Source organism: Tachysurus vachellii, chromosome 19 (genome assembly GCF_030014155.1).
Source record: "Tachysurus vachellii isolate PV-2020 chromosome 19, HZAU_Pvac_v1, whole genome shotgun sequence".
Taxonomy (NCBI): domain Eukaryota; kingdom Metazoa; phylum Chordata; class Actinopteri; order Siluriformes; family Bagridae; genus Tachysurus; species Tachysurus vachellii.
Genome location: NC_083478.1, coordinates 10,643,823 through 10,664,903, shown reverse-complemented (window position 1 = coordinate 10,664,903; position 21,081 = coordinate 10,643,823). Strand labels below are relative to the sequence as shown.

The 21,081-nt window shown below is 38.2% G+C and overlaps 1 protein-coding gene across 1 annotated transcript; it reads left to right on the top strand.

The window, feature by feature from the left end:
- The first annotated feature begins 230 nt into the window (after positions 1-230).
- avpr2ab (arginine vasopressin receptor 2a, duplicate b) lies at positions 231-17,162 on the top strand. Its single transcript, XM_060894527.1, has 6 exons — positions 231-545; positions 7,323-7,673; positions 9,064-9,309; positions 9,569-9,715; positions 10,388-11,027; positions 14,242-17,162. Exons 2-6 carry the CDS (start codon positions 7,332-7,334, stop codon positions 14,442-14,444), a joined length of 1,578 nt encoding a protein of 525 aa, XP_060750510.1. The 5' UTR covers positions 231-545; positions 7,323-7,331; the 3' UTR covers positions 14,445-17,162.
- Positions 17,163-21,081: the final 3,919 nt, after the last annotated feature.

Sequence of the window (21,081 nt, the reverse complement as noted above, 5' to 3'; positions counted from 1 at the left end):
TCAATCAAATTACTGACGGGATACTGCACACACACACACACACACACACACACACACTCAGAGAGAGAGAGAGAGAGAGAGAGAGAGAGAGAGAGAGAGAGACAGACAGGAGGGAGGAGACGCAGGAGCCATTGGCGTTTAGGTAGAACACATAAATACAGAACGGGAAACGCCAACAATCGATAGCTCATAGAAACATAGTCCTGTTTTTCTTTCTTTCTTTCTTTTTCTGAAGAGTCTTAAAAGTAACCTTATATGAAGTAAAACTATTACTGAGCTTACAGTGTAACCTTCTAGTCTATTAATAATATTGTAGTGAACTGTAGCTCAGGCACTAGAATGAACTGGCAACTCGGGTGTTTTGTAGACTTCGGAGAAATTGTGAATGAAACGAGCTGCCGATTGGCGGCTAAATGAAATGTAAAGAAGCTCAGACGCTGATGAATATGAAGAAAACGGACTCGGTGTTCATTAGGACAGCATTGTGGATTAAACAGAGGCACTGAGCGCTGGGACAGAGCTGCACCAGCCTACAGACTGATAAGGTCAGTAACTAAGAAACAGCTCAGAATAATACTCAGGCTTACTCAGATTCCTTTAATAAGGTATTAACAAGATTACATTGATAAGGCTTTAAAAAGTTGACACCAGCAGTGTTAACAGTGGACTGCTTGGCATTTTGAGTAATCTCAGACGTGGAATACTACACAAGATATATATCTATAATAAATATACATACCATCTTGCTATAACTTGTAATGGTGTAGTTTGATGCTCTGCAGATGTTGTATAGTAGCCCAGATGTTCCCACGCTCTCTGTTTACACAGTTCAGGATGCTTGTGGATGAAAAAACGATTCTAAAAAGTCACTTTAAATTAAGTAGTGATAAACCCAAGGACAATAATACCACCAGCAAGGTAGTAATATAGTAATTTAATAGCACTATTATTACTAACTAATTATGATGATGATGATGATGATGACGACGACGACGACGATGATAACTACATTGTGTCATCATTGCTTTTTTATCATTGCTGTTGTTGATGTTTACTAAAATGAGTCACTTCAATTAGTATTATTTGTTTAAAAAAAATCCAGAAATTTGCATTAGCAAACCGCAACAGCGCTTGATTTATAGGCATAATTAAAGAAAGCAGTGACACACACTGATGAAAGAATTTATAGTCATTCAGGTTGCTGTATTGTTTGTACAGTCATTGCTGTATTGTTTGTGCTGTATTTCAATGCACAGTGTTTGATTTCTTTTATTCTTGCTCTAAAGCCATGTACGTGTGATGTCAGGTTAGGTTAATTATGTGTCCTATGTAAAGCTTGTGCATCAGTGACCTCTGTGTCAGTGATGTCATGTATAATTATAAGATTCTGTAGGAATTCATAGCACATTTGTTTGGAGGTTATATTCTGCGACTAGTTTTTGTCAGCTTTATTTTCTCTGCATAGAAGTTGGGTTGGTCCTTTAGACATTCTTGTATATGGTCTTAAATACAGTCCGGTAACTATAAAAGCACATTTTTACCACAATCTGTTGTTTTATTAAGCAAAAAACATTGCTAAGATGTGACGTGGATGAACCGTTACCTCTCCTGGTAATAAAAGGTGGATACGATGTTAAAGAAGGTTCCTGCAGAAGTGAAGCACCTGCTAGAGTTGAGAGTTATTCTTAAACCTTGTAAATATAAAAAAAAAATTGAAAATGGGTGAATGCAGAGATATTGACCATCATTCACGTGGCTCTGGAATCATGAGTGTGTCTCCTACTAGGTAAACATTATTAATTGTTGTGCTGTATGCAAATACAAATATCCAATCTGAACATTGGCATTTCTTCTAATGTATTAGCAAATTGCATTATTTTTTAAACATCATTCATTTATTTATCTACTTTAAAGAGTCTACTTTATCCTGGTCAGTGTCTTGATGAGTTTGAAGCCTATTCAGGGTAAAATATTGTGTAAAGCAGGCACACCTTGGACCAATTTACCTCCCAGCAATTTCTTGGGAGGAGTCATGAATTGGATCAGGATTAAACTTGGGCCCCTGGAGCTGTGAGGTGGCATCGTTACCTGTTGCACAGGCATATCACATATTTAAAAACAGGTGCAATTAGTATAAATACATCTGTTTAGAAGCTTGTAAATTAGATGTACCACTCACTCATCTCATTTTCTACCGCTTATCCGAACTACCTCGGGTCACGGGGAGCCTGTGCCTATCTCAGGCGTCATCGGGCATCAAGGCAGGATACACCCTGGACGGAGTGCCAACCCATCGCAGGGCACACACACACTCTCATTCACTCACGCAATCACACACTATGGACAATTTTCCAGAGATGCCAATCAACCTACCATGCATGTCTTTGGACCGGGGGAGGAAACCGGAGTACCCGGAGGAAAGCCCCGAGGCACGGGGAGAACATGCAAACTCCACACACACAAGGTGGAGGTGGGAATCGAACCCCAACCCTGGAGGTGTGAGGCGAACGTGCTAACCACTAAGCCACCGTGTCCCCTATTAGATGTACCAGATACAAGAAATTATTTTTTAACATTATGGAGTTAAAAGTGATTTCAAAGTCACTCTAGGTCTCTAGTTAAATTGTACCCAAAGGAAAATTGTAATATCTGCCATTCCAGATAAATGTAATAATAAGAAGACAATATGGTTTTATTTGCAGTGTAAGACATTATGCAATAGCGTGTTTGAACAAGGCAGTTTATTAGAGGTTAATGTGGGTATAGCTTGGTTATTAGTGCATATTAGGGCTTATTTTCAAGATCAAAGCAAATGTATGTTTACACCCGAGTTACTAACCTTTGTCTCTTTCTGCCTCACACACACTTAGCTTCCAGCTCAATGCATGCTTTGTTGGCATGACAACATTACAAAATGTAGAAAGAAGTGGACGTCCTTCCTCAAAACAATCTTTTAGCCTGTATTTTTAACTCAAAATCAATTTAGCCATCAAGGTGCACAACTTTCATTGTTATTCTGTTATTGTTATTCAAACACAACACAATCCTGAAACACTAGGTGAGGAATGAAGGTGTGTCTGTATAGAGGACTTTAATAGTAGGTGGGAGCCACACAGGGCCTGTGGGTCACTGACCACATGAGGTTGAACATTAAAGGAGAAAATGGGTGGAATCGGGTTAGTCAAACAGAAGAGCCAACCAGATGCTGAGGGATGAAACACGTGCACAAGTTTTTCATTTGCCATTGAGATATTTATTTCTCGAAAGTCGCAAAAAAAAAAAACGTTGGGTGGTGGGGTAGGGGGTGCTATTAGTATTGAGAATTGTATAACCCAGAGGCAGTATTAATTTAGGAATAGAACTTCGAAGTGTAAAATGCAATTTCTTTGTCAAGGTGTAGAATTTAGTCTCCTCTGCTTATTAACTGTCAAAACTGTAAAGAATAAAAAAAACTGTATTAAATAAACAAATCCACATCACACACAATATCCCCTATTCATAAAACACACACACAGATGCACAAATGGAGATATAGATCAATTACTAATATATTACTGTTTTGTTTTTTTTTTTTACCTGGGGCATTTTTGAGAGAGCACAGCACAAGTAACAAGGTCCTGTGTGGCAATATAAGAGGGTGAGAGAGGGAGATGGTAGATGAGGAGCAGAAGATAAACAGATGAATAGCAGGTGAAAATGCTGCTGGTCTCAGTGGTTGTCCCAGAACTTCTAGCTCACCATCTCCTTTTTATCTTTCACCCTTTTGACCTCGAGGAGGAGCGCAACAGGGATTTTGGAATATATTTAGAAACATATCACTGACTGCTTCTCTTCTTAAGCAGTCCACTGAGATAAAGGAAGAGAAATCAAAGGCAGAAAGAGGAAACGAGATCTCTGTGCTGAGATCTGAGATCTCAGAGCTGATATAAAATGGCAAACTTGTTTGTAATGGAATAAAGGCAGACTTCTTGGAGATTTTTAAAGCTCAGTTGGAGGCTGTTTTAATTTCTAGCACACTTCATGGCACTCAGTGGACACTGTGTTTCACACCTGTAAGCTTCCTTTCAGGGAGTTGATTGAACAGAGGGATTTGTTTCTCAGGAAGCGTTTGGCTAGTGGCATGGTGGGAATGTGTGTGCAGGCATGAAGGAAAATATGACGTCTGTTTGGGAGTACTGTATGGAAAGATAGAGTTGGGGGTTGTGTATCAGCTGGTTATCACCTTCATTACTTATGATCATATGTGAACTGGTTATGTAAATGATTAGTATTTTTGCAAAAGATACTAGAAAATCACTCACAGGACTGTACTAGCTTAATACAAATAAGAAAACAGACACGAGAAAGACAATAAAGCTGTGAGTGAGAGTTGAACATACATTTACAAGCCACTTTAATGGGTGTACCTGTGCCCCTGCTTTTATCCAGCCAATCCTGCAAACATGCCAAAGCATCAGACATGTCAAACACATCAAACATCAGAATGGGGAAAATGTGATCTCAGTGAATCAACATTGGTTATTGTCAGTGGTTTGAGTATGTCTGAAACATCTGATCTCTTGTGATTTGCATACACAACATGTCTCTGAGCATTTTCATGGAATGGAGTGAAAATAAAAACAAAAACAGTCAGGTGTGTGGGCAGAAATCCTGAGTTGACAAAAAAGATGAGAAGAGAATGAACAGACTGGTGTTACCTGACCGGAAGGAAACAGTACATAAAATAATCATTCTTTACAACTGCGGTGAGCAGAAAAGCATAATACATAATACATAATACATTTGGTGTGCATAACACACCAAACCCTTAGGTGGATGGACTCCAACAGCAGAAGACCACATTAGGTTCTAGTACTGTCAGCCAAGAACAATAATATGAGACTGTATCTACTGTAGCATAGGCTCGTCAAGCGTGGACATTTGAAGACTGGTAAAACATCATTCACAGGATTTTGTCTTTGTTTCTCTTGCCATTCTGTGCATTCAGGAGACGAGCAGTTTCTAGTATTCACACTAGCCCTTCTGATACCAACAACCATGCCAGAACAGTGACAGTCATATTTTTAATGTTTGGTGTGAACATGATTTTATGCTGCTGTCACACGATCGGCTGGTTTGATAATCGCATGTGGTGTTCCTATTAAAATGGCTTTTGATTTTAACAAAACAAATGGATACAAATTGGACTGACACACATACAACATGGATGTACAAAGATCCCGGGAGAACCAAATCCCAGATTCATAAACAGGAATAATAAAGACTGAAAAATACAAACACAGACTGTGCTTCTGAACAACGATGCTGAAAATTGATGGCAGAAACGATACATGCAAACCTCTGTCCACAAATTCTTTTTATTTTTTTATTTTTCGAAACTATATACAGTAACTATATACATTTGCACCAATACATCTATGGCTAAAGATTTCTTAATGGCCGTACCCTCTGTTAGTAAATTCTGAACAAGTCCAGGAAAGGTTGCAGTGTTCGGTCAGCACTTATCGATTGTTGCTTTAAATTTCCCACTGTAACTCTATCCACTGCACTCCATCTATCATCATTCCTTTCCCTCATCAGTGTCTCTTGAGAGCTTAAAGGCTTTACAGAGAACTTAAGTAAGTCATAGAAGTATTTTTAAAAAAGAGCATGCACTTTCTTTACATTTTCTTTCTTTACATCTTCATGAGCATAATGACAACGACCATAGTTACTCTACACCAGTGTCATCAGCTCATGAGCCATGAGTACTGTACCAGATGTGACCAATATATGAAAAATAACTAGCCATGGTTCAGTAATGAAGCAGATTGGCTTCTGTAGCAGATTTGCTTTTGCTTATCCTGTCAAATGTTTACGTGCATGTAAATTATTTTGCTGGATGAAGCTCATCAGACCAGTGAAACTGGACAGTTGAAGATTTGATACACACCAGGCAACGTGTTAGTGAGTTTAGTTGACTTGCTAAATGTTTTCTAGCTAGCACTATTGGCTTGGTACTGTAGCTAGATGGTTGCGAATATTTATGTTTCAAAATCAAACTGTGATATATTTTATTCTTTAAAAAGTACACCTTACCTTCCACTGTCACAACAATACTTGAACGCTTGTAATGAGCTGAATGTGGAAAATTATTGCTATGACAAAATGGAATATACTGTATATGGAAGAGGCGTTCATCAAGTAACGGAATGTTCTTAGAGATAAAAAATAATAAAATAAAATGTTTGATACTGCTAGAAAATGATTAAAAATAAGTCAGTGTAGAATAAAACTCATTAGTAAAGAATTGACCCTTCTACAAACACAAGTGATCATATAAAAAAAGTCTTTCTTTTTGCTCTCAACACAAAAAAATGACAGTGCCACCTCCATCTTGTAAAAATGTTGCACATTACATTCTATTACCTCTCTTTCTTTCTTATTATTTCTTCATACTGTGTATACACTGTGTATAACTGTGTAAAAAAAATCTTGAATCGTGAATACTGAATAGCTACATGGATAAAGTCTCTTACAGATTTGCACTGCCTGGTCCTATTAGCAAGGTGCCAACAGGGATGCTTTAAAGGTGAAGTGGAAAACAGAATTTTCACGTAGGAAAGGACAAAGGAGTTCATTCTTAACTTTAAATTGGTTTATTTAAATCCACAAATCATTATTTGCATTTGTACTGATTAGGTTTTATCCAGACCTTTGTAAGCAAGGAATTATATATAAAAGGACCTTTACACATTTTGTTACAGACCCCAGCTTTACACCATAGAAAGATAAACAAAGTCATAAGTGTAGACAACAAAGGTGCCAATTACCATAAATTCATTAGAAAGACCACACAGTCCAGACCTCACAGGCTCTGAAAGCCACTTCAGCATTTTAAGTCTATTTTAATTATGCACTCTATCTCTCATGCTGACTTTGATGTGTAAGGGGAAAATGCCTCAAAACTGATCCACGAGACATGATGGAGATTTAATTGCATTCAAGTTTTGGTTGAAAAGACAGATTGGTTTTAATGAGAGCCTTAAGCACTTTCTGTCGAACATTGCTAAAACAATAGCTGAGGCTGCACCGTTAATCTGCTGAGCATTATAGAGATGTATTTTTTTAATGAGCTCACTTGATATATGCAATCTGGTTTTCTTCAGTGTTGCCTCTGTACATATCCTTCCAAATGAGAGCAATTCAAGGAAACAGCAATATGACAACTGAAATCCGACTGGATTTAGGATTTAGGGTTATTTGTTAAAAGAGTGTCTTAATTGGTGCAGATACGCACCCATTTGTTTTTCCTGCTAATCTTCTTGATGTTTGTTTTCTAGGCCACCGGCATGACAGCGGCCTCCTGGGAAGTGGATTCAGCTCAGTCCAATCGTTCTCTGTTTAACCTGAGCAGTAGCTTCAGCAGCACCGACACTTTCTTGTGGTTGCTGCCCTCCCAGAACAGCACAGAGGTGACATGGAGCCCCACCTCGCAGCCAGGCACAGCCAGGGTACGGGACCAGGCTCTGGCACAGGCTGAGATCGGTGTGCTTAGCCTGGTGCTGGCACTTACCACTCTGGGCAACAGCTTTGTGCTGTGGGTGCTGCTGCGCAGGAGAAAGCACCATGCACCTATGCACCTCTTCATGATCAACCTGTGTTTGGCTGACCTCGTGGTGGCCTTCTTCCAGGTATCTGTTGTTTAGTTGAAGATAAAGTGGATTTAAGAGGAATAATAATTTCAGTTTATTGTAAGGACGGGTGGTGAAAAAATTCTTGCAATGTTGCTGTAACATTGTATGATTGTTAACACTAACTTTCTTTAAGCCTAGAATTCACAAGCCAAAAAAAACCTACGCAAATGCAATCAGGTCAAAATGATCTATATTTGAATTAGTTGTTTGCTTCAAAGAAAATGGTCTTGTTATTATATTTATCTTCAGGATAGTTATAATATTTTGAGGACTTGATTACAGAAAAATCTGTATGTTTCTATCTTATTGATTTATATACTTCCCAATTAAATATAGACAAACTGATCAATTTAATAGGAACACCTATAGCAATAGCATACATGCAATTACCCACCAATCGTGTGGCAGTAACACAAAGCACACAATCATACAAAAACCAGAGAGGCTACAGCATATCATATAAACACTGTTCACAACAGTGGAGACTAGACAGAAACTGGACAGCTGAAGATTTGATACGCAGCAGGCGATGTGTTTGATAGATAATCCTAAAGTACATAATTAACCATTTTACTAACAAAATTGGTTATGTAAAATTGTCAAAAAAATGAACATTGCCAACTCCATTTTTGATCAATCCTTAAAAAAATAAATTTTGAAAAAAATATAAAACACATAATGAATCCAAATCATAGGAAATGCATGTGGGTTATTTTGAGCCCTTTATAAAAACCTGGGATAGTAATAGAAATTTTTATTTTCATAACCTATGACCAGGAAATATCACAATATCACGAGAGTCACAAACAAGCTTTTTGAGGAATGCTTGTAATATCAAGGAATGTTTTTATGTTTTATCCAAAAACCACAAGTCGAATACGCCTCCTTTATGCATTCTAGTGTGAACTAGTTGTTGTTAAACTGATTGTTATTGTTATAATAAGTAGCTGTTATTTATATGACAAGGCAGTATGAGCAATGTCGCAAAGTCACCCACGTGAAGCAGCCATAAGTAAAACATACAGATGTTTTTTGAATAATGCAGGAAGTTTAATCAGAAACAATGTTCCTGAAAAAGTTTATAGAAACTTTTAAATACGTAATAAGTATTCTAATATCGTTCTTTAGTCATTTTCTTAGCTGAATTTTGTAAAACATAAAAGCCATTATTTCATGCTATATTTACTGCACTGTGTGGAAAGTACAGCTCAGTATCAAATCTCCCTATCTGCACCTTGTTGTTGCCCCATTCTTGAACATATTGGAGATCTCACTATTGTTTCCTCCGTTTCTCAGAGTCACAGTTGGAAGCCTTGGACAATAAATTGGCAGTGAGCTTCAGGGTGTGCCATTCATCTAGTCACATCTATCTCCATTATTCCCACAGGTTCTGCCGCAGCTGCTGTGGGATATCACAGAGCGCTTCCAGGGCCCAGACGTTCTGTGCCGCTTTGTCAAGTACTTGCAGATTGTGGGCATGTTTGCTTCCTCGTACATGATTGTGGCCATGACAATGGACCGCCACTATGCCATCTGCTGCCCTCTGCAAGCGTACCGTGGAGGCAAACCTTCACGCTGGAACATGCATATAATGGTGGCCTGGGGCCTGGCCCTGACACTCAGTTTGCCACAGGTGTGAAGGACAGGATGTTGAGCATATTTGTCTTTGAGGTCTGACCTTAGTTGAAATAAAGCTGACAAAATAGCATGTTATATCTGGAGTAGATACGCAGTGATAAAGGGTTATATTTGGGGTATATGAGAGGATGTAGAGGGTTTTATTTGGGGTTTATGGGAATATTAGTTGGTTATGTTTATTATTTTTGTTTATTTGTTATATTCTGGGTGTACGAGGGATATTGTGATGTCCATGTCTGAACTCTCCGTCGTAGGTGTTCATCTTCTCAAGGACTGAAGTGTTGCCAGGGGAGTTTGAGTGCTGGGGCCACTTTATTGAACCATGGGGCCTTAAAGCTTATGTCACCTGGATGACTATAGCTGTGTTCATTCTACCAGCCCTCATCATCACAGTGTGTCAGGTAATTTGGCTAATTTCAACCATTCAACACACCTTTCTCTGTCTATAATGCCTCTCTGTCTATTTTGGCTAACAAGTCTATTTTCCTCTTCACTGTACTTTATCTGCACCCAAAATTTCTGCTACATCCATATCACTCAGATTAATGCAGGGCATTCCTCTTAAGGTTGTGTTTATATACAGTATGTACGATAACCCATCAAATATTTGTCAAGCCAGAGTGCTGTGTCTGACAGAGATGATCAGATCAGTCTTCTTTGTTAGTCAGCAGTTCTGTGCTGCAGCTGGATCTGTTTCTATCACACTCCAGCAATGCTAGAGGATGTGTTTCTAAGCCATGTCTCAATATATAAACTGTTTAGATAGAAAAAAGAGATTCATTTTGGGTCTCTTGACATTATAATTTGATCCATGATCTCAGATGACATTCTACCATGAGAGTCTGAATATGAAAACTTTCATTGTTATTATAGCAAGAAGATGACAGAAGATTGTAAAAACAGTGAAGTAATGGAATCAGCAATGATTAAATATTTCAGCTTTTTTTTTGTTGTTGTTACAGCCATCAGTTCCTCTTAAAGTAAATACAGCATTCACTTTGCTCGTTATATCAATATTACATGTTTCTCATAATTTGCTGCCAGTGAATAACTGTTTAATTCCTCCATCTCAGGTGCGTATCTTCAGAGAGATACACAACAATATCTACCTGAAGTCAGAGAGAATGGTGACAGCAGAGTTTAAGAGGAACTCTGTGGTCTTTCATTTCCCTCAGAAAGAAGGGCATTATGGGAGGCATGGGAGAGACAGAGACTCACAAGGTAGCCATAATCATCAGACTGATATTCATGGATGTCATTGCAGTAACTCCGCCCCTACAGACCTTCAGAGTTCATATGACAATCTGTCCAGCCCTGAGCCATTTGCAAACTCCACATATAACCCCTGTGATTCCTGTGACCCCTGCTCTGTGCCCCTGCCACCCACAGAAATCTCCACATCAAACAACCCACCCTTAGAGAAATTCTCTCCTGATCCATCTGATCCATCTTACGCACATGCTCTGACAGCCAATAGTACACGCGCTCAGTCCAGAGCCTCATCCTTAATGGCTGGCCAACTTTCAGGAACTCCTGAACTCTGGCCAGATGTGTTACCAGATCATCCCCCACCACCTCCCCCTGGCATTTCTAAGGCCATGTCAAAGACAGTGAGGATGACTTTGGTCATAGTGTTAGTCTACACTATTTGTTGGTCTCCTTTCTTCATCGTCCAGCTGTGGGCGGCCTGGGACCCGAACCCTCCAGACCAAGGTTAGAGAGATTATGTGAATCAAATTCATTACATGGTTCTTTATTGCACCTGCACTGTCACAGGTTACAGAAAACAGCAGAGGTGTGATTGTTGTTTATGCTCACCATTCTCATGTTACAGCCTGTAATAAATAGCTTGGTTGCATTCCCAGTGTTTGTTTTCCTTCCATGTCAAGTGCTCTGTAAACAGACAGCACATTTCACCAGTTTCAGTCTAAGCTAGAAGACTGTCACAAGGAAATAAATGAAGGATCATTAAATTTCTCTTTCTCTTAATAATATAAACCTGCTGGTTTTGCATTACAACTTTTATTTTTCGCACTAACAAACCAAAGGAGATAGACTAAGACAAAGTCAATTCCAGAAGTCCAAATTCCAGAAATATCAAATCTCCAAGAAAAACATAACTGTGCTTAGTATAAAAGACATGTTTTGTTTTTAAAGCTTGTTTGTTGAGGATAGTTATGGTTAAGCTCCCAAAATGATCCCCAATATATTAAGTATGTGTCAAATACATAGTACAGTAAAGTCAATATATCCAACATTTTAAAAATAAATAAAGTTGTAGCTGCTTGTAGTTTTAGTTAGAATTACAGAATCACAGTCAGGCATATACACTCTCACATATACGGATCAAGAGCTTCAGTTTCTGTTTAGAATCAGACAGGAACAAAACTGTGATCCCTGTGACATTATCGCGCTATAGATGTTGGTGCCATATGGGCTGGATGATGTATCGGAGTCTATCATGGACACAGATTCAATGAACTGGATTTTATTTCTAATCTGCAACTGTCCAGAGAGTTTTGGTGAGTCTGCGCCCATAATAGCTTCAGATTCTTGTTCTTGGCTGACAGGATGAACATGATGTGGTCTTCTGCTGTTGTAGCTCATCCACCTCAAGGTCAATGTGCATACTGAAAAGCTTGTCTGCTCACCATGGTTCTAATTATGTGAGTTATTATGTCCTTCCTAGCAGCTCGAACAGATCCGCCCCTTTTCCTCTGACTTCTTTTATCTGTCACTCACTCAATGTTTTTTTTATTTTTTTGCACCTTTCTCTATAAACTCCAGAGACCATTACCTGTATCTGCATGATGTTTAGCATTGTGCTACTGCCACAAGATTAGCTGACCGAATAACTGCATAAATGAGCAGGTGCACAGATGTTCCTATTAAAGTGGAAGGTGTGTGTATTATATTTAAAGCTACTAGAGATGCAACAAAACCACATTTTCTTTTCTGATCAATACTGAAGCCTAAAGAATTAGCCAATACCAATATTTATTTTAAGTACTAAGCTCTGAAAATGTTTTTTTCAATTGAAGCACATAAAATTTACCCTCATTCCCACAGCAGTCGTTTACATTTAAATCCAACAAATATAATAAACTATAAAGTATTAATGTAATGTAAAACTATTCAAACAAAAGGAAATGTAAATAAAAAAAATACAAATAAATGACTTTATTTACTTTACTTAAACTATATTACAAATCCAATTCTAATCTTTTCTGTTCTCTAATATCCAATTCACCATAGTGTCTTATTATAATAAATTAAAATCCCACAGAATGAAATCAGTTGTTATCTTTGGATTTTTTCATTTCATTTAAAGTTTCAGAAGTTTAATTGGGGTCTTGTTAGTTTCAGCACAAAAGGGATGGATCTACAGGAGAGAAAATGTATATATTAATGAAATTATACAATTTAATAATGCTTTTAAATGATATATTATAATTATATGTATATTATATAATATTTATTAGAATAAATGATATTTCTATACATTTCATTTAAAAGAGTCATAAATAATCCAAGAATCCAAAGAATCCAAAATGCAGTTCTTGAGCTTCACTTTTGGTCATTGTCATGAAGGGTACAAACCGTTTTGTAGTCAACTTTGTGTCCACATGTACATGCACAGATGTAACCCCACCAAGGTGCACTGTAATCTCACTGGCCCTGTGCAGCATTTCCATGTCTAAATTAAAGTAGGCTTCTTGGAGTTTGCCCAGCCGGTTTCCAAGTAACCAGAACCTCACCAAACAGATGGCCTCTGATTTGGCAGTACGACTGGTACCATGTACCCCTGTTCTCATATTGCAGTAATGACCTATTATTCAAATGACTCAGTGACGATTTTTCTCTCAGCTGACCTAGTGTGGCGCTTAATGCCCAGATATTGAGTTCGACTTACAGTATCTGAATTATTCAGGGCTCAGTGAGCTGGCAGTGTCCTGTCCTAGCTAGAGTATTGTTACATGGTTATTCTGCAATAAAAAGCTTGAATGACATAAGGCTATGAGGCTCATGAAAGCATAATGGTAAACCAGTAAAACCATAATGTATTCTCTAAAACTAGCTTTTTCCTCATTTCCTTTCCGGCTATAAAACAGAATCAAGAAACAGAAACATCAAATGCCTCTTTTTCTCTCAGTTTTTCTTGTCATGTAACTCAGTAAGTAGATTCAAATCACTGAGTATAATACACTTATAATATAGTTTTGATAAATCAAATACTGCTGTTGTTACATTATGTAGGTAAAAAAAATCTCCTTTTGTTAATCTTATTATTAATTCCCAGAAGTTACCTATTATTATGAGTTATGTGTATGTTAAGTTATGTGTTAACTTACCAACCCTAAATTCTTTTTTTTTTTTAACCAAACCCTCATTGTCATCATCTTAAAATGATCACCTACAGCCATCTGGAGGTTTTGTGTAAAAATAACTGACTTACCTTTGATTACCCTTTGCATAATTTGGCTTAAGCTGTGTAATCTTTAGCACTAACAGGTTTTCCTGGAAAGCAGGAAAGAAATTTGATTTGTTCTGTTTTACAAACTGTCTACCACAGAAAGAGGACAAATATAATGCTTAAGTAAGGACAAAGTTTCCAGATTAGACATAATTATCTGCTTTTAGACTGTTTTATCATTTCTACTTATAATTGGTCCGAGCTCCATGTTATACATTAATGGCAGGTTTACAATATGTACGTCTGGCAGCCCAGAGCTGGAGGCAGTATTACAGGTGTCTTTCCATGAGATATTTAATCTCTATATAGGGTTGGCATGAGAGAACGATCAGGACCTACAAGTATGATTTGACAACCCTGAGAAAAGGAACATCCACCTCAGATCTACATAAGAATTCCTATTCCTCTTAAGTGATCAAGAAATAAAAAAGAAACCTGCATTCTGTTTTGCAGGAGTAGCATTCACCATCCTGATGCTGCTGGCCAGCTTGAACTCTTGCACGAATCCCTGGATCTACACAGCTTTTTCAAGCAGTGTGTCACGTGAGCTGCTTGCTCTGCTTCGCTGCAACGTGTCCGCCCCACGCCGAGGCTCGCTGCCCGACGACTCCACTACAACACACACCTCAACCACCACTAAGGACAGTATCTACTAACATGGCTTCAAGCACACATGGATTAACCACCGGATTCAAATTCACCAGTACCAGTTCTCACAACGCTTATACGATATAAGATTGGCTATATTTAAGAGGGCAGTGCCCCATGGGCAGCAAGCATCATGAAGGAGAAACGTTATAAGTTCAGTGATTTGAATGTAAGCGACGGAACAGACATTTGCATATGTATGTGTGTGAATTTATGTATGTGTGTGATAGTTGGGAGACGAGTCAAGAATAAGCTGTGAGGATGTGAGACATTGCCAAATGTCTGAACAGGAAAACTACTCCAGACTGGTAGAAGACCAGCCAGAGAGCAGATGCCACTGTTTGGAACAGAACAGTGGTTGAGACTATTGTGGACACCTGTGTCACTGCCAAACAGATTATTTCAGGTTACCAGATATGAATGATGTCAGAATTACTATAAAAGAAGCGCTGGATGGTGCTGGGAAAAAAACAGCATGAGCTGAACACTAGAGTTTGTCACAAAATGCAGTTAGAGACGCACTTCCCAAAACTGACATTTCTATTCTATTCATTCTGGACTGCCAGGGCAATTTCCTTTAGCGCTAGTGGAATATACCTGTTACTTGTTTCCTTGTTGGGAAATTTACAGTCAAGGAAGTTTTCCATCTTGTCTTCATGACTGTAACCCCCGCATCATTCTTGTCCTCTTTCCCATTCCGTCTTTTTTGGGTAGATGAAGAAGTGGGTTCAACATTCTTTCTTTCCTTTGACAATGCGATGTTTGTAGCAGGGTATGAAGTGAACAGCAGACATGCAACCACTTGGAAGGTAAAAGGAACAGAAATAGGCAGAAAGCTCAGCTGCTCAGCCTCCTCAAACAGGAAGAGTGAGTGCCTTTACAATGCTGGAATTAAGAGGAGCTGGCAGTAGGCATGAGACAAATGCAAGCACTTTGATACAACAGCACAATGAAGTGTAGCACATGGAGGAGCTTATTACAGCTGCCGTGCATACAGAGACAGTCTCATGTGTACTCTCTATGACTGATTCTCATTCTTTAAGTATGAATAATGAGCCTACCCTAGCAGTGAGTGCTGACAGCCTCTCATCAGGGTGTTCTGATGATTAGAGCACAGTGCAGGACTATGGCTCAGCAGCAGCAAATGCACTGCAGCCTGATATTAAGGCTGTCTTATGAAAGTCAAGAAGGTTCTTCCACTGAACAACGCTGATTGAACGTGTAGCATTTTGTGGTACATTTTGTGGTACAGTCACCCAAAAAAGTTGCAGGGCTTTCTCATAATGTCTCACATGTGAACAGAAGCTTCAAACCAGGAAAAGGGAATGCATACTGATTTCAACAGCAGTGCAGTGAGATTAATAACATCAGAGGCTGATGAAGCCCTGCGCATTAATCAGCAGGACTGAATCGAGGATCGCCAGACCACCTGAGTCTCTTGTGAATGGCCAGAGGACAAGTTTTTCTAGGCTACCCATATGGTGTTATGATCATGATTATCAGGTGATGATATTGTTGTCATTACTCATCAAGGAAAGGAGCAAATGAGAATTCTCCACTAGTTCTTAAGGAAACCGGCCTGGTGGTACAAAGCCAGAGTTACAATTTACCGGTACTTTAAAATCCAAGAATGCAATTAGGGAATATACCCAGAAAAGCACTTATTAGCAGTATGGAAGTGAGCTCTACTGCTTGGCTTTAGATTTAAGTGAAATACATAGCATCACTGGCATGGTGCTCAAAAAAATTCATTCGCATTCACCAGTCAATCAGGCACATGGATGGCCACAAGGGCAAGCTGAAGCCAAAGCATTGTGTGATGGTACAGACGTGCAACACAATATAGACTGTGTTTATTCAAGAGGATGCTACAGCCTCCACTTTCTCAAACTGGTGGGGCCAATATAGTGTACTTATAGTTAAAAGGTTCTATTTTATAAGATTTTGTATAGGACTTAAATATAATATAACACTCTAAAAATAAATGAAAACCCACCATGTTGTACACGTAGGACACCATTCTAATTATTGCCTTTTGCAATGATGTAATTCTGTGTAGCTTTTTGAATCTGTTCAGAGCTTTGGTACTCTCATGTATAATATAAAGCCTCTGTATTATCTACCAGTTCTGTTATAAAGCAGAATAAAGAGCAGAAATAATATCTTTTACCATAGTTTCAGCTCTACCTCCGGCCTGTTTCTGCTCTCACAAATGTGTTTTATGGTTGGAATTAGGGGACCATTTGTATTCTGTTCAGAACTTGTAGAATAACTTATTTGTATAAAAGAAATTACAAATGCTCTAATTTAACAATATGTTGAAGTATTGAAAATATACATAGGTTAATATATCGTACTGACAAAACCTTACCTCTGCAAAGTGCCCATATTATATGTTTTGTTTTTTCCTCAAACTGTAGCATCATGTAGATTATTGTCACTATATTAAAAACGGATGAAAGGTAAAAACAACACTTTCATTTAATGGGTAGTTGCAGTGACTAACATTTTTATGTTAATCATAGCAAGTCTATAATGTTGAGCAGCTGTCAATATTTTGTTGGTATCCTAAACTACTTGATATGAGATTGATAAGTCATTGTGCAAATTAACAACTGCGTGAGAAGGTTTTGTGTCTGTATTCTGAACATCTATACAGTAGTCAGTGTATAATTATAAACTTGTTTTTGTTTTGTTTTTTTTTCACAGAAAGAAAATTTATTTAATGTTCCTACCTGATGTATGGTATCTCCATTATAATAAACATTGTAATAAATGTTTTAAATACCTACAAAAGTTCACTGTTTTTTCTTTAAATGATAAACTATATAGAAAAGTAATTAATATATGGCAAATAATATGTGGCAATAATATTTTAAAAATAAAAAGTATTTTTCAAAATAAGAGCTACAGGGCTCTGTAAAGATGTGCAAAGTGCAAAGATGAGTGCAAAGGTATGGTTTACATGTCTACTGAAAGGAAAAGAAAAGAAAGGAAAGGAAAAGAAAAGAGAGGAAAGGAAAAGGAAAGGAAAAGAAAAGAAAGGAAAGGAAAAGAAAAACGAAAGTAAAGGAAATAAATGGAAAGGCAATGAAAGGAAAGGAAAGGAAAGAAAAAAAGAAAAGAAACGAAAAGAAACGAAAGGAAAGGAAATAAATGGAAAGGAAATGAGAGGAGAGGAGAGGAAATAAAAGGCAATGAAAGGAAAGGAAAGGAAGGGAAGGGAAGGGAAGGGAAGGGAAGGGAAGGGAAGGGAAAATAGACGAGAGAGAAGGAGTCTTTCTCCTGTCCCGCTCTCCCAAATAACACAATTATCCTGCGGCACTTTCGTTAAAATTGTGTCCTTGCCTCAGATGATAATGAGACTCCATAGCAGTGTTTCATTCATTTCAGCTCCCTTTTACAAAAACACAGTGACACAGTACAGCAAACAACATTGTGACTGCTTGAACAATCCAGCTGCCATATTAACACACCACCATCATCAATCAGCAGTGGTGTGGCCAATTCTTTTTTCTTGCTATTTTCTGAAGTCATTTGGGTTTGATATCAAAAGCTAGAAAGCTGATAGATCAGAATTTCAGCTTTCATTTAGTCAAATTGACAGAGATGTGTTAAAAAAGTTAGAAACCACACAGAATCATCAGAGGAGCATCAGGCAAACAAAATACAACAATTTGGTATGTAATGGAAAAAAAAAGAAATCATTGTTGTACTAACCAGATATCGAACAGGTCACCCAAGAAAAACAACAGCAGCTGATGAACAACATTGTGAGAGAAACATGAGAAAGGTTGTGTGAGCTGTGAAGAAAAAACAAAAAAACAATATTTACTGACACCAACAACAACCCAATAAGACTTTGAGAGCAGAAATATATAGGCCATACCATGAGACACAAACCATCATCAGCAGTAAGATGAAGGTTACAGAAACATTTTATCTGTTAATTTACAAAGAAATGCATCTGATCTAATTGGGAGGATCTTCATCATATCTTCAACACATGCCAACACAACAAAGTTCATCAAAAAAGGTTTTAGACCTCACTCCGTCACCAGACCTCAACTCAGCTGAGCAACATTTTGTCTCCTGTAGAGAAGACTGAATGGAGAAACCCCTGAAAATTAAACCAAACAACTAAAAGAAGCTGCAGTACAAACTTGGAGAAACATCACAAAAGAAGAACGCTGCAGTTTGCTGAGGTCTGTGGCTAACTGGTTTGATGCAGTTATTGCAATCACTAGATGCAGCCACATATTGAATATTACGACTTATATAAAGATCTGTTCCAATAATTTTGCTTATCTAAAGACCGGGAGGTTTGCCATCAATATTGTTACATCCTAAGTCATTTAACACATCTAGATTTAAATATCAGTAATTTCCCATGCTCATCTTTTCATCTCAAACCAGGCAGGGCAGGGCAGGAAAGGAAAGGAAAGGAAAGGAGAGGAGAGGAGAGGAAAGGAATCATTCTCATCAAAAAATGATAAAGACATCACAAGATTAGTTTGAATTCTGGTCCATATGTAGGTACAGAGCTCTGAGAAGAGCTGCAATGGGAAGGTTTGTAGAATGGGGGGGAAAATCAAATCTGATACCGAGTCCAAACCACAAGAGCCCTTTCTATACATTCTTTTTATACACTCTCATTTTCACAGTTACGTCCTTAAGTGACCAGGTCACCTACACTAATAGAAAATGTGGTAGATAAATCTAAAGAAAGTAAAGCAAAGGATAGGTGACATAAAAGGTGGCAATTTAAAGTCTCTGCTGACACACTATTATAAGATGAGTCATCGTTTGTCTGGTTAGTGCTAATGAGTTCTTTTCTTAAAGCCAATTGTTAGTATTGATAACACACACAGCCAAGCAGACTCTGGAGACCCGGTAGTTTGAGACTAGGCAGGCCAGATTGAACTATTTGTGAGAGAATGCATGAAGAGCTCCAAAAAAGACATTGTTTTAGAAAAACCATGTAGGAAGGAAATGGGGTGTTAGGAAGAGGAGCAACACATGTGTGTACTTAGGAGCTGATTTCTTCAGGAAGGAAAAACATACCAATTGAAAAGAAAATGAGAAAACAGATGGACAGATTAAGAGAAACAAAATGGTTTTTAAATGTGTTTTTAGTTTATAGCAGGACAGAAGAGGACCTCACTCTGACTGGCTGAATTCCAAATTGCTCATACAGGATGCATTATACACTAGCTATTGTGGGGAAGTAATTGTCATCAACCATATGTGCTGAAAACACACAACCAAAAATAGAAATCTAAGTTTATATAGTGATCCTTTTCTCCATGTTCGGTTGCATTCATTTAGAACAGAGCTAACAAACTGCTAAAACTAAATGAAGCATCTCCACCACAGGGGGACAACCAGCAAGGGAAGCTTTCCTGGGTTCAAGAGGGTTTAATAGTCCTTTGATTTGCGTAATAAATCCACCTTAAATTCATCTGTTTTCTAAACTCTGATGGACAAAATATAGACCTATGCAATCATATTTTAATGTAATATTTTATAAAATAGTTTGGTCAACTGCATTTTCACACATCACTAAATCTTTGGTTAATAACAGATATTTATGCATATGTAAGGTGCTCATAAAAGAAAGATTTAGAAGGACTAAGTAGTGGAAGGCATGTGTGTGTGTATGTGTGTGTGTGTGCACGTGTGTGTGCCTGTGCATGCATGTGTGTGTGTGTGCGTGCATGTGTGTGTGCGCGTGTGTGTGTGTGTGTGTGCATGTGTGTGTGTGTGTGTGTGTGTGTGTGTGTGTGTGTGTGTGCCTGTGTGTGCGTGTGTGTGTATGCATGTGTGTGTGCATGTGTGTGTGTGCATGTGTGTGTGCCTGTGCGTGTGTGTGTGTATGCATGTGTGTGTATGTGTGTGTAAGTGTGTGTGTGTATGCATGTGTGTGTATGTGTGTGTGTGTGTGTAAGTGTGTGTGTGTATGCATGTGTGTGTGCGTGTGTGTGTGTGTGTATGTGTGTGTGTGTGTGTGTGTGCATGTGTGTGTGTGTGCGTGTTTCCTTAGAGGCCCTGTCTATAACCGCAGTAGGCTAGCCTGTATAACTGCAGTAAAGAGAAACAGGGAGAAATTTCACAATATGAAAACGGCATGAAATACAGTATGTGAAATGCACTACCCATCTGCTTGGCAAAGGCACACACACACTGGATTCTGGAAGTTAAGCAGCAGTTTCTTGACTTAAGCAGCAGTTTATGACAAATTGGCCAAATGTTATGTGACACCAGAAACTAGGAATTCATTTAACAGTGTCGAAAGTTAAATACTACAGATGCACTGATATTTGCAGCAGCAAAGCTGTATTCGTGGATTTGTTTAAAAAAGAATTTTATTCATATTACTTTCATTTTGTGCAGTGCTTTGTCTGATGATTTTATGTACATTTAGAGCATTTAGCAGACACACATATCCAGAGCGACTGACAAGTCAAGTGTTAAGGGCCTTTCTCAAGGGCCCAGTAGGGACAGGATGTGATTTCATTACTCATCAGTAGAGCAACAGCTTAAACACTGAGCTACCAATACAACTCAAGAAAATAAGGAATTGTATAACCTGACTTATAAAACGGCAACAGATGTCAAACAAATGTCAGATTTTTATGAGTTTGT